Raw genomic sequence first — 14,805 nt, 5'->3', positions numbered from 1 at the left:
AATATTTATGACTTGAAAATATTTTTCAAAATTCTCTTACTATTTCTACTATTTTATATAATTACACAACTTTCTCGAAAATATATAAGTCCTTTAACTATTTCTCAATACCCGTTTCAAAGAAATATAAAAGAACTCAATTACTGAAATTAACATGAACGCAACTCTGAATATGAAAATTTTGAGATTCTAATTAATTTCTTCAAAATAATAATATATTGAATTATTAGGAAAGCATTACCATACCTAAAACTATGAACAGTATACGTTAGGTTTAGAATAATTACCGTGTAAAAATCTTCTTTACATAACCATCGACGTATAATTATAAATTAAATATGTTTTTAATTCTTACGTTATGTAATGAAATTGAAAATTTATTCATGTACTACACTTTAATATAATTTAATTTTTAAGTTCTAAAATTTAATAGATATAATCTTTTTAAAGATTTTTTGAGATGTCAACATTTAATATTAACGTTTAAATTATTTATAAGATTTAATAATTCAAACATCGGTTTAAAATATTGTTTTATATAAAAAAAATTAATATAATTAAATTGAAATAATTATATCAATTCAATTTTATAGTTTAGAAAACAAAATACATCAAAACTTAAAAGATAAATGAATTTTAATTTCATATCTAATTATAAAAATTACAAACTTATTTAACTTTATAATTTAAATTAAAAATTATCTCTATTTATATATTATAAATTAATTTTTTCTTAATATTATTTTATGCGGAAACATTTTGTACATAAGTTTGGATATTAACTACACTTGAAAATAACCTAGTTGATAGACCCTTCAATTTTTGTCAGGATACACTTTGGTATCATATTAAAAAAGATATTAATCTTAATCAATATGTAATAATCTTTCTGAGAATAGAAAATAGAGATAAAGAGTAATTACTGAAAATAAACTACAGATGAAGAGAAATTGCACCGATGAAGTTGGTGTTTTCTTTGTTATGATGTCGTTTTGTAGGTTCAGAAATTGGGAGGTTTTTCACTCTGATCTTGCTCTTTAACTTCTTTGTTTGAAACAAGAGGTTCCATGGAAACCCTTTTGACAGGAGCATGAAACGACATGAGAGTTGAACCTCAGAAAAACAAATCAGCAACAGTGATTTCTGGTCCCTTTCTTCTCTGCTATACATTGAAGTTGTCACATTCAAAACAGTGATCTCAACCAAAACCATGCATGCTTTCTTCAAGCTAAGGTCTATTATTTATAAACTTTTTACACGTACCAGCTATACTCTATATTCTTCTTTTATTCTCTCTCTCTCTATATATATACATAAGCCACGCCACACCTATGGCACTGCTGTTCGATATATCTTTTGTCTTTTCTTCATGATAAAACGGACCTCATTATTTATATTTGCTTATCATTAGCTTCACTTTTGAACAATTAAATATATATTTTTACATTCTTAATATGATCATTTTATTAAACTGACTGCATTGTTAATCTGTGTGTGTTAATCTATCTGCTGTTTCAGCTTCTTTAATTTTATAAGTGCTCATATTTAGTCATTAGAAAAAAAAAAAACTTTTTTTAGGAATTACACTCTTTAAAACACAAAGTACCACTTTGATTAATTAAAAAGGTTATTAGTTAAATTTGTAATTAATTTTTATTTTTATTATATATTCATTTCATTTTATCACGATTCTTACTTGTAGATTTTCTAATGACAACGGTGAGAGCATTTTATTTCTTAGAAGTGCGTCTCTCTGAAAACCAAAGCCAAAAACTAATTATATACACCAAATTTCAAGAATATATATATATATATATATATATATATATATATATATATATATATATATATATATATATAAATTTCGAAGTCCAACCTCCTAAAAAGCTTTTGCCCTAACAATTACGTACATCACATTAGATAGGCATAAAGTGAACATGAGAAGTATAGTAATAAATGAGAGGTTAGTTACTAGTTTGTTAGCTACTTTTAAGTTGTACAACACATCACTTGAAAACTCTCACATTAACCTCTCCAACAATTTTTAAAAGTTTAATAGCATATGTTTTGCAAGTCAACTTTTATCTATAATAATTTTAAGAATATTAAAGTAGAGGATTAGTTTATTTTCTTAAAACTAGGTGGGTGATTACTAAAATAGTCCCAAAAAAAAAGCAAAACAATGTATTTTTGTCTTATTTCTATGGTATTATTTATACTCAATCATTGGAGTATATATCTCACTATTATACACTAGAATAAACTATCTTAAATAATATCAATACTAACATTACAAAAAAAAAAATTGATATTATCCAAAGACTAAAATTTTTCGATAATACTTAAAATTTGTTGGTAAATTAAAATTATCAATGATAAAAAAACTATTAGTAAAATTTTCATCAGTATATTTTATAAACACATTAGGAAATTCATGAATAAAATTCACTATTAGAATTAAGATATAGTCCACATTCTTCCTCCTCCCTCCTTCTTCTTCTTCCTTTTAACTTTCCAATTTTCTTCTACCTCCCACATTCCTCTTATTCCTTCACTGTCAACGTTGTTAATGTCTCTGTTGTTTTCATTTGTCACCACTGTCATCTCCTTCTTTTCCTCCTCTTGCTTCTCTTATTCCTCCTCCTTCTCTCACTTTTCCTTCTATGCTTTGCCTATTCTCTTTCTCTTCCTCCACCACCATGCCACCATCACGTCTCTCACATCTCCTTCTTCTCCTTATTCTCTTTTTAATTTTTCTTCTTCTCACTCACCTACTTAATTTATCATGTATTTCTCATCATATTTGGGAAAAAAATTTTGTTCTATCTATTCACAGATTTATCAATAGAATAATTCGTCAATAATAAAAAATTTAAATTACAATTGAATTTTAAGATATGTAATTACTAACAGATTTTACTGAAGAAAAAATTTATCGGTAATTGAAATTTGTATTACCAACATAAATAAATTTGTCGAAAAAATTCATCAATAATAAGTAAAATAAAATTCATATGTAAAATCTATCAATAATTCAAATTTACAGATGAATTCATTTTCATCAATACAATTTCACCGATGATTTTAAAATTTTTTGTAGTGCAAACAACACAACATATTAAGATAAATAAAACATTACTACATTAACATCCTTCACATCTCATACCAAATGTCATAGTCATTGTGAATAAGAAACATACAAATAATTATTGAATAACTTATAACCAATATGCAAGACTATCATCAACTACATATCATTGATTGAAAGCAACTTATCATACTCAACACCTTCTGAAAGACTCACATTATTATGTTTTAATAGAACATAACATTTAATTTATTAGAATCTTCATCATAAAAATCAAACTCAAGATTTTATGTTAAGATGATTACTTTCATTTGTTATAATTTTGACTCAACTTTGTTAAAATAACATTGTTATGATCAATTATCGCATTCAATGTATTTTTCACTAGCCTGAAATCTTATCATGATTTTTTTTTTCTTAAAGGATATCTCAAATGGTTTAAAGATAAAGATGTATTAAACTTATTTTAGTCTCAACTCTTAAATGATATGAAACTATTGAATGTACTAAAATAATTATAAAAAATAGTAACAAAATAACATGGTTTGAATTCTCACCACCTTGTGTGATTAAATCATCCATCTCTTTTTCTTAATGGGTTTTGTGCTAAATATTACAAATATTATCTCAAGTATCTCGTTATACTGTAAAGAGACAACATAGTAATAAATAATCAAAGAGTCTCACAAGGTATCATTTAAAACCATGGTTATCAAACTCTCGAGTTAACTCAGACGAGTTTACGTTTCCAGACCTGGCTTCCGAGTTAATTCGAAAGTAAACCCGTTTTCTAAGTAAACCCGGTGGAATCGACTGTGAAATTAATAAGATCGTGTAGAATCGTGAGTTTGGAGCGATTTAGCAAGCTTTTTTAATGAAAAAACTTATAGCATTATGTCTCGAAATGCATCAAAATTAATTATACTAATTCAAGTATTTATGTTTTACCATATTTTTATGAAAAATATATTCATAAATTTTATTTATTTCAAATTATATAATTTTGTAAACTTATTTGAATTAAGATATTATTTATATGATTTTTTTTATTTAAAGTAAACTCTTACTAATTTACAAGTCGAGTTTACTAATCGAATTTTAGAGTCGAGTCACGAAACGTAAACTCTCGAATTTAAAAAGCTTACTTAAAACATTCATTTTTATGAATATCATACAATCACTGCATACCATTTCTACGATTCTAAAAACATATTTTTCTTATCAAATTCATAAACTAAAAAATAATTTAAGAGAAATGACTTACCTCATTATATTTTTACTTGAGGAAATTTCTTCCCTTGAGAAAAGAATCTCTTAAATGAGAGAGAAAATATCAAAGATTTAAAATACAAAAACAACTAAAAACATTATTCAAAATATAAAAACATCTTAAAAGATATTTCACCAATTTAACATCAATAAAAATGATGCATATAAACTTGTTTTGGAGATAATATCATAAAAAAAAAATTAGCTCAATCCACAAAACCAACATATTAATTCATTGATAGTTTTGCTAATTTATTAAGTTTATCCATTTCTACTTTCCCAAAGTCAACATCAATTCAATAATTTGAATGTCACTAGTAATTTTTACTATATATCAACTTGATGAGCAAGTACTCACCTCATAAATAAAAACAATTCAATCATATAAACCAATTCAACATTTTAATCAAAATTACGAAAAAAGAAAATCAACCAACTATTTATATCTATTCAATTTTTATTTTTTTATTTTAACTAACACCACCATTTTAAGCCAACTTGAAATTAATCAAATTAACCCCCTTAAGTCTTTTCCAAAGTTCGTCAATAAAAGATTTCAAATATAAGTTAAGTAAGGAAAGTTTTGATTTGCTCTTATAGAAAGTAATTCACAAACAAAACAATAATACCATCTAGACTAAATATTGATCAAATTTATTCAGATTTCACGTGTTAAATATATACCCACCTCATGCAAAACACGCAATGAAAAAAAAAAAAGAGATCTAAAGAAAATGAAAATTTATTATAAAACATAATTTGATCAATTTGTCCAAATCTTCATCATCTTTTACAAGATAATTTGTAATTGGAGAAAATATTAAAAATGAAGTCAACATTAAGAGATTTAGAAATAATGAAATTTATAAAATGAAAACTAATTTATATATTAAATAAAGCTTCAAACTTTTAACATTCATTTTGGTTACAATCATCTTTAGTAACATTAATTAATTAGAGCCAACTAGATACATGCATAGGGCCATGCTTGATCAGAAACTTTGAAATTTAATTAACCAAACACTTTAGGCTATCACATCTCTAGCAACAAAAAAGCGTCAACGGTATTTGAATTATGCAATAATTTCATAAGCATTTATAATTTATGTGTATGATGGGACCTTCTATGTTGTACGTCTATACTCAACATCGTTGAAAACAGGATAAGGAAAAATTAATATAATAACCCAGTCACGTTGCCTACTCTTGTTCGTAAACATGTCACGAAGATTGGAATATTGGAATATAAGAAAAATATATTTTAACATTAATTTTTTATATCATTTTCATACTGCACACGTGTTAAGACGTGGTTAGACAATTTTAAATTAAAAAAATTTTGGTTTTTCTCCTTTAAATATGTTCTTGTTTCAATTTTTTTTAATTTACAATTGTTCAATCATATTTTAACATGTGTACAGTATAAAAATTAAAAAATTAATATTAAAATATCATTTTCCAGAATATAATTGCATCTAATTTTAAAACATTACTGTCAGAAAACACCATGGTAGGTCTATACGTAGCATAAAATTCGAGAAAGTGGAAGATGGCAAATGGCACGACCAAGTGTAGTCTCTATCCAATAATAATTTAATATTTCAATGATTGGTCCTTTTGACATGCAAAATTAGAGAAAAGTTTGATGATAGTTGATATATATCAAGATAGGAGAACGTTATAAGAGAAAGATATAAATAATAATAATAAATTCACTGAGAATTATACATCCTGACTAAAATTAGAGGAAAATTATATGAACATATATTACATAAATATAACTATTTTTTATTCGTATATGATTATATTATGTGATCTTATGCTAGTAAGAAATTTTTTAATTTTTTTTAAAAATAGACTAATTTATACATAAATTTAAAAATAAAATTTATATAAAATAATTTATGGGAAACTATTTTTTAGTGACTAGAATTTTATTTTAATCATAAAATTATTAAGTATTTAATAAAAATTGAATGCAGAAACTTGTTAAGAATGAAAATTGGCAGGATGAGTGGGAAGATTAAAACTGAAAAATATAAAAATTACACGGAAATTAAGACAAAATCAAAAGTATATGAAATCATATTTAAAATGTACATTTTAGGGTGGGAATATTAGTGGCACTTTGGCATGTTGATCTAAGAGAGACCAAAAAAGAAGTTTAAAGATCTATATAAAGAATTTGAATTTTGATTAAAAAGCATAATTGTAAAGTGTATTTTTTTTTTTTGGCATGAAAAACGTTGTGAAGTGATAACTTATATTGGCTAAAATAAATCATGAAATTAATGTCTTTTTTCTATCACATTAAATAATATTTAATTTTTTTTTAAATTATAAATTTGATTTTATAAATAAGAACAATATAATATTAAAATGCCTATTTCTCTATAAATTATTTTTCAACAGTTTTTTGTCTTCTTTATAAGTTTATGATCTTCTCACTCATCTATTTAACAATCAAAGATTGTGATTATGACATTGAGTTCTATAAGGATAATTGATTAGTTTCTCTTTTTAAGTAAGTGATTTTCTCGGTTTAATTTGTTTTTCTTCTTGTATGTACGTTTGTTTTTCTTCTTGTATGTACGCTTTATTTCTCTACATGTGTCGTTAGAGTCGTCAATGTGAGTCTTTGTTGACCAATGATCATAGTGGTATGATATAATAATTTTTGTGGTGTTGTTATGTGTAGAGTATTTATAAGTTTGAAGATAGTTTAGAAAGTAGTTTTAATTTGTCTTACCAAGTGAAGGAAGTTAATTTTAACTTTTACATGTTGAGTTTTGTACTAATTGTTTGTTATGAATAAAATGATGTGTGATATTGAGTTTGTGAATATTGATTATTTTGATTTGTGTTGATTGAATGATATATTAAATTTGTTAAGCCTAATATTATAATATATATGTCATATATCAAAGTTGATAAATGGTGTATGGTATGCTTGGTGATCTAAGATGGCAAAATTGATCTTTTAGTGAAGAATGATGTTTAAATTTGTAACTTATATGCAATTAAGTTGAGGGAAGCATGAAAACATCATTTTTTATTGTTTTAGGAATGTCTCAGCAGGACCTTGAATCTTTTAAGTATTAAGAGGTTTTTAAGTGGGGTTTCACTTATAGGTGTTAAATTACTTTACTCAAACAAAGCTTAAATAGAGAGTTTCGTATTATGATATATTGTCGAGCGTCACTTTCCGAGTGTCGTACCACCCTATTTCTCTAGTTAGAGTTATCATGGAAAAAAAATAGATTTCTCACTTTGTTAACCGTCTGAGCTAAAGTTTTGACAACTGATCTTAGACATAATTGTTTTTAGTTTTGACTCTTCGGATATTTGATTAGAAATATGTAATTATAACTTTTTTATTCGCTTAATATTCATGTTGTTTAGGTTGTTGATAACTTTGACCTATGTTGTTTGTTTGAACTATAAACTTTTACACAATTACTCAATTGAGTTGATTATTTTTGCATTATATTCTTGATTCAATTATATTTAATTTAAATATGAGAACATACTTTTAGTATAAACTATTATAAAGAATAAACTATTATATTCTTATAATATCTAAAATTAAATTATTCTAAATTAGTATAACTTTAATGTTTTGAAAATATAACATAAACTAATCATACATATATTTAAAAATAAATAAATTTATCTATTTCTTTATTAAAACTGAATAATATTCATGAAATACACAAAAGTATTTGTTTTTAAAAAGAAAAAAAAAAGAAAATATGAATTATTTCAAATTACTATTTTTACATACATTCCTAACTGCTAATCTTCTATCAACCATGACAAATATCATATTCTCACAAATACTTTTATAATGTAAAATACAAATATATCATCCTTAAATAACAAATTAATTATTCTTATATTTTCAAAAAAAAAAACATTTAATGCGAAATTTTAAATCCCCCATGTTCTCAATCCTAAACATTTACGTTTTCATTAAGGTCAACATCATGTTGATGATTCTGTGAGCTGGGGAACAGCTTATAATAAGTATAAAAAAAATTATACGTCTTTCCGTTTTGTGGCTTGTTTTCAGTTTCATCTCTTAAAATGAAATTTGCAATTCACGTTACGTTTTCCATCCTTTGGAAGAAAAACCTCAGTTTTCATTTCCCCTTTCATCTCTCTGAATTTGTCAGTTTAACAAAATTAGTATTCATTACTTCTTTCCAAATACCAAAAATTATAATAACTTCCATTGAATATACAATTTTAGAATAATTATTTTGAATGTCAATAAACTTATAAATAGTATTTCTTTTAAAATAGAAAAAAGTTTAGTACACTACTAATCTTAATATTCCATGTTCTTCTGGAAATAAATTATTCCTCGACATTATCCTTTTCTCTTTGTAATAAATACCACCATTCCTTTTTCATGACACTTGTTTTCTACTAATGCATTATTTATTTATACATATACACTGATATAATTTATTTGTATTAATTATTTATTAATGTATGGTTTCAAATTGATCTGGCAATTTAATTTTCATTAACGATTATTTTCTTTAGTTTGAAAAATATAACACTCTTCATTCATAAATTTTAATGAGATTTTATTTTAGCACGGCATTTTTTATCATGCACCAACTTAAATAAATAATTTGTAATGAATTTAAAAAAATTGTAGATAAGAAAAACTATAATTGACTATAGACTTTTAATGTGAAAATTATTGAATAGGGAACTTTGGTTTATATCATGTAAATATATATAGATGAAGGTCAAATCCGGGTGAAATCATGACACTAAATTTTGAGTACCAAGAATTAGTCAACTTTTTATACAACTTTCCATCCAAGATAAACAACTTGCCATAATAAAAGAAAAACATATTTTAATGAGACAATTATTAAATATGAGATTTTGATTATATCAATTCTCATGTTGATCTAAATGAAATGAGTAAAATCGTAATCAAATTAAAATGTTTAAAATAAAAGAAAAGATGTTGTTAACCGAAACAATTCATTTATGGTATTAACATGTTTCCAGCTTTTAATTATGATTAAACAACTGGGTATTGTTATTAATCAATTAAAAATGATTTATTTAATATAACCTTTAAATAAATTTTATAAAAATTAATAAATGGTTGAACAAGAATTTTCAATTCATGAATATATTGTAATAAAACTGAACGTGTAGAGAACAACTAGCAGCATGCAACTCCAACTTAAATAAAGTAATTAAAATTTGAATAAATAATTAAGAGCATTAAATTAGTGATTAAATATTTTGTCCCTTGCAATAATTTTGTTAAATTTAATTAATCTCGTAGAAAAAAAGCAACGTATAGTAACAGAGAGTGCTTATTCATATTATACTTATTCATTCATTCAATTCAATTCAATTGAGCAGAAACAAACAGTCCACTCATCGTCCATTCATTTCACACAAACACACAGTCCAAGCAAAGCAAGAACCAAAGAGAAGAACCTGATTCCACCGCCACCCTCTTTTCTCTCTCTCTTTTCTTCTTCTTCTTCTTCTTCTTCTTCTTCTTCTTCTTCTTCTCATCGACTCTTTCTCCATGGGTGTGTGTGTCGTTTAAATAATAACGCGTCTTTCTCTTCCGTCATGCTCTCACAACTCCCCATGAAGACGCATAACACCATTATATAACGACAGCAACACCTTTCACGTCAAACGCCAGCACAAGCCCTTCAGTTTCGATATCGGTTTCTTTCTGATTCATCGCTCAAACAATGGCCAACTGGGCAGCCCTAGTTCAGAATTGCGTTTCCAAGAAGCAAAACAAACAACTCACAAGACTCTACTTTCTCACCTTCACCACCTTCCTCTGCACCCTTTTCTACCTCCTAGGCCTCTGGCACCATTCTCCGCCCTCACTAGCCGCCGTTTCAGCCGGCACACACCTCTCTGACGCCCGCAACTGCCCCGACTCAACATCAAAACTCCTCTCCAATTCCATTTCCAATTCAACTTTGGATTTTTCCGCTACCCATCTCGCTCCCGATCCCGAGGAGTCGGCGCGTGGGTTCCACGCGCCGCCGTGTGATCCGACGCTTTCGGAGTACACTCCCTGCGAGGACGTGCAACGGTCGCTGTTGTTCCCTCGCGAGGACTTGATCTACCGCGAGCGGCACTGTCCCGTGGAGGCTGAGGTGCTGCGGTGTCGGATTCCGGCGCCGTTCGGATACCGTGTGCCGCTGCGGTGGCCGGAGAGCCGCGATGCCGCGTGGTTCGCGAACGTGCCGCACAAGGAGCTGACCGTGGAGAAGAAGAACCAGAACTGGGTCCGGTTCGAGGGAGACCGGTTCAGGTTTCCTGGGGGTGGGACCATGTTTCCACGTGGCGCAGGTGCGTACATTGATGACATCGGAAAACTCATTAATCTAAAAGATGGGTCCATCCGAACCGCCTTAGACACTGGCTGTGGGGTACGTACTTTCTTTGAACCGGTTCGGTTTAAGAGTTTCATTCTTTCATACAACACTGTTATCTTGTTTAATTTGACTGTAACACTTGTTTGTTTTCAGATCTTCAATTTTCGATTAAAATTTTTCTATATTCTTTTATTTTGAAAATAAAAATTCTGAATATCATATTCTTTTATTCTATATACGAATTACAGTCAATTTCTGATTGAAAATTGAGAGGCCTGAATCTCATTTCGTACTTTATTTTATTTTGTTTTACTAATGTTTTTAAGTTTTAGTTGAACCGGGCGGGTCACCACCTTTCCATGGATTTGTGTTTACTTTTGATTATTTTATTTTATTTTTCTGTAGAAGCTTTTTGTTTGTGTTTGGTTTCAGGTGAACCGGGTGGTTCGCCTCTTTTCCATTGGTGGTTTAACAACTATAGAATAATGGGTCCACCCTTGACCAATTGGGTTTTTCCGGAAAAGATAAACTCTTTTTCTGGTATTAATAATAATGGGAAATTTTGTCTTATTTGGAATGTTTGGAAAAGAGAATGAGGATGAATCGGGATTGTAAATGCTGCGTATTCTTTCCTTCTATGCTTTAAAAAAATGTTATTTTTTATGGAATGGAATATCTTATTTGAGTGATCATGTGGGTGAAAGAAGAAAAAAAAAGGTCGAAAATTGATCAAAATTAAATCCCGCAAATTTTGTCTCAGCATGTTCTTCCAATTTTTTAAAATATATTTTTAATGTTTTCCTATTTTTTATAACATGTGATAATGGCCCTTGTTTGTGAATGCCATGAATGGAAGTTAATAGATAAGGATTTGAGTGATGATATTAGAGACGTGAAAATTGGAACTAGGAATTTGTCCAGTTGTGAAGGGAGGAAAGTGAAATGGGAATCACATAGAACTAGTTTACAAAACAATCTACTTAATTCTTCAGATCGAAGTAAAGGCCGATCTTGACTATGACAATAAAGTACTACGCAATTGGCCAAACATACTAAATATATTTTTCAATTCAATCGGTGCTAATCATTGTGATAATATTATTGGAATTTATGTTGTTCGTTGAAGAATTTGTGGAAAGGACAATCTTGATTATGGAGTTAGATGTTGATCCCTAACCAACCATCGCAATTATGCTTTCTTCATCTGATTTGCAATTTACTTCATCAAACTTCATTATTAGATGAAGACATTTTGTTGGACCCCTCAAGCTTATTGCTCATGGTTTTGAAACATTAAAATTTTGGAACACATTATAAGCCTATTACTATTGATATGGTTAATTACCAGAAGAAGTTCATTTTTGTGTGTCACAAATTTCCATTTGGCCTAATTTAATGATTTGTTTATACCATTCAGGTTGCAAGTTGGGGAGCATATCTTCTGTCACGAGACATTTTAGCAGTGTCATTTGCACCAAGAGATACACACGAAGCTCAAGTTCAATTTGCTCTTGAACGAGGGGTTCCTGCATTGATTGGAGTTCTTGCCTCTATTAGGCTTCCTTACCCTTCAAGGGCCTTTGACATGGCACACTGCTCACGTTGCCTCATTCCCTGGGGCCAGAGAGGTACATATAATAAATTCATCAAAACTTGTTTCTTGTGCACATTTTTAGGAAGCTCTTTTTGTGTGGACTAATTTTTCTTTTTTCTGGTTTTCAATGGTGATGTTGGCAGAGGGAATTTATTTGACAGAAGTTGATCGAGTGCTGCGTCCTGGTGGTTACTGGATTCTTTCGGGGCCACCGATAAACTGGCAGAGCCACTGGAAGGGTTGGGAGAGGACTCGTGAGAGTCTCAATGAGGAACAAGATACAATAGAGAAAGTGGCAAAAAGCTTATGCTGGAAAAAATTGGTGCAAAAGGGTGACCTTGCCATATGGCAGAAGCCCACCAATCATATACATTGCAAAATAACAAGAAAAGTCTTCAAGAATAGACCCTTTTGTATGGCAAAGGATCCAGACACAGCATGGTAACGGCAGTACCAATCTTAAGCTGGCTAAAATGTGTTTTAGCAAAATTGATTCTAGTTCCATGGTTTTAAAAACTTATATCATTGGTGGTAGATTTAGGATGAGAATAGACCCTTATGGCTGAAAGTTGAGAGACCTAAAATACGTCTTAGATGAAGATAATTCTCGGATAATGAAGCTTTAGGTTTGCAGTATTGCAGATAGATCGACTTACAATCACTGTCACTGTTAGTTCCGTGTGCTATTGATTTTGCTTTTGAGCCTATAGCTTTTCTATTTTCTCTTTTCTAAGGATAAAAAGCATATTATGCTTGCTGCCAATGAGAGTTTAGTAGTGATACCAAAACCACTTGGAAGATAAAGCTTTTAAAGTGACTAGTCAGTAGTCAGTGCAACCATAATCTATGTCGCTTTTTCCATCTTGTTTCTCACTCCATTCCCTTACCTTCCCGAATCTAGCTGATCAGCCAAAAGGAGAAGATTCTGTCTGGCCCCTAATGTTAAATATTTTGTTTACATGCTTTTGGCGACCTTTTCACTTTTAACATTTTGTTTCCTTGTCAGGTACACAAAAATGGAGACCTGCTTGACACCACTGCCAGAGGTGAATGACGTCAGTGAAGTTAGTGGTGGCAAATTATCAAATTGGCCCGAGAGATTAACAGCAGTGCCACCAAGGATTAGTAGTGGAAGCTTGAAGGGAATTACGGCTGACATGTTTAAAGAAAACACTGAGTTATGGAAGAAGAGAGTAGCATACTACAAGAGCTTGGACTATCAGCTAGCAGAGCGTGGTAGATACCGTAATCTGCTTGATATGAATGCTTTCTTGGGAGGCTTTGCAGCTGCACTGATTGATGATCCTGTGTGGGTCATGAACACTGTCCCTGTTGAGGCCGAATTCAACACCCTTGGTGTCATATATGAACGTGGATTGATTGGAACCTACCAAAACTGGTATGTCTTTCTTCCATAATAGTAAATCAGTAGAGGGACTAATTCTAGGAAAAGTAGAACATAGTTGGGTAGAAAGTAGCTTTTCTCATCGACTAATTAGATTAGCTTAATTTATGTTTATCTCTGCTAAATGCTTAAACACAACTAAAGTGGTACCAACTTTTGTCCTTTACAATAGACAGGGCACTGTTATACAGATACACTTGTTTTCAATCTATTATTATCAATGATTTAAAAACCAAATCTTTGTCTTTACACTTTTCAACACTAACTACTTTTGCTTACAGGTGTGAAGCAATGTCCACATACCCAAGAACTTACGACTTCATACACGGTGACTCAGTTTTCAGCCTATACCAAAACAGGTATTTCTCAATTTACTTTCGAAGTTGACTAAGTACTATTTCAAAAGTTGATTGATAGACTTGAAAACTGACAGATAGCTACTTGAATAATTTAAAAATTGTATTAAATAATAGTCTTAACATGTGACAGGTGTAAAATGGAGGAGATTGTTCTTGAGATGGATAGAATTTTGCGGCCACAGGGCAGTGTGATCCTGCGTGATGACGTGGATGTGTTGTTGAAGGTGAAGAAATTTGCAGATGCAATGCAATGGGATTCCAGAATTGCAGACCATGAAAAGGGGCCTCACCAGAGAGAAAAGATATTCTTTGCTGTCAAGCAATACTGGACTGCTCCAGCTCCAGAACAAAAATCAACATAGAAAACTCTATATTCCTCTTCTTTCTGGCTTATCACATCTGTAATTTTTTATTTCATGTTTACAATTTTTTTCAGAATTCTATTCTTTTCCAACCCCCGCTTCTATGGGTGGTGTGCAAAGTGGATTTTTTTTCATTACACCAATTATGTTTTCTTAAGTTTTTCAGTAACTTATCTATCAATCAAATGAGTGTGCAAACGAAAAAGTTATTTTAACAACTATTATTTTTTATAATTTTCTTTAACAACGTTTATGTGATAGTTTGTAATTCACTTAATTTAAATAATTTTTAAATATAAATTTAAATAAATTAATAAAATAATAAGACGTGTTTTATTG

The 14,805-nt window shown here is 29.4% G+C and overlaps 1 protein-coding gene across 1 annotated transcript; it reads left to right on the top strand.

The window, feature by feature from the left end:
* Positions 1 to 9,744: 9,744 nt before the first annotated feature.
* LOC106752965 (probable methyltransferase PMT15) lies at positions 9,745 to 14,659 on the top strand. Its single transcript, XM_014634750.2, has 6 exons — positions 9,745 to 10,800; positions 12,164 to 12,374; positions 12,484 to 12,781; positions 13,347 to 13,739; positions 14,027 to 14,104; positions 14,235 to 14,659. Exons 1-6 carry the CDS (start codon positions 10,105 to 10,107, stop codon positions 14,464 to 14,466), a joined length of 1,908 nt encoding a protein of 635 aa, XP_014490236.1. The 5' UTR covers positions 9,745 to 10,104; the 3' UTR covers positions 14,467 to 14,659.
* The last annotated feature ends 146 nt before the right edge of the window (positions 14,660 to 14,805 follow it).

Source organism: Vigna radiata, unplaced genomic scaffold, assembly GCF_000741045.1.
Source record: "Vigna radiata var. radiata cultivar VC1973A unplaced genomic scaffold, Vradiata_ver6 scaffold_122, whole genome shotgun sequence".
NCBI lineage: Eukaryota > Viridiplantae > Streptophyta > Magnoliopsida > Fabales > Fabaceae > Vigna > Vigna radiata.
This window is presented reverse-complemented; position numbering and strand designations above follow the sequence as displayed.

Coding starts and splice junctions, on each gene's coding strand:
- LOC106752965 (XM_014634750.2), top strand. CDS start 10,105: ATGGCCAACTGGGCAGCCCTAGTTCAGAATTGCGTTTCCAAGAAGCAA. Junction 10,801..12,163: donor CCTTAGACACTGGCTGTGGG/GTACGTACTTTC, acceptor TATACCATTCAG/GTTGCAAGTTGGGGAGCATA. Junction 12,375..12,483: donor CATTCCCTGGGGCCAGAGAG/GTACATATAATA, acceptor TGATGTTGGCAG/AGGGAATTTATTTGACAGAA.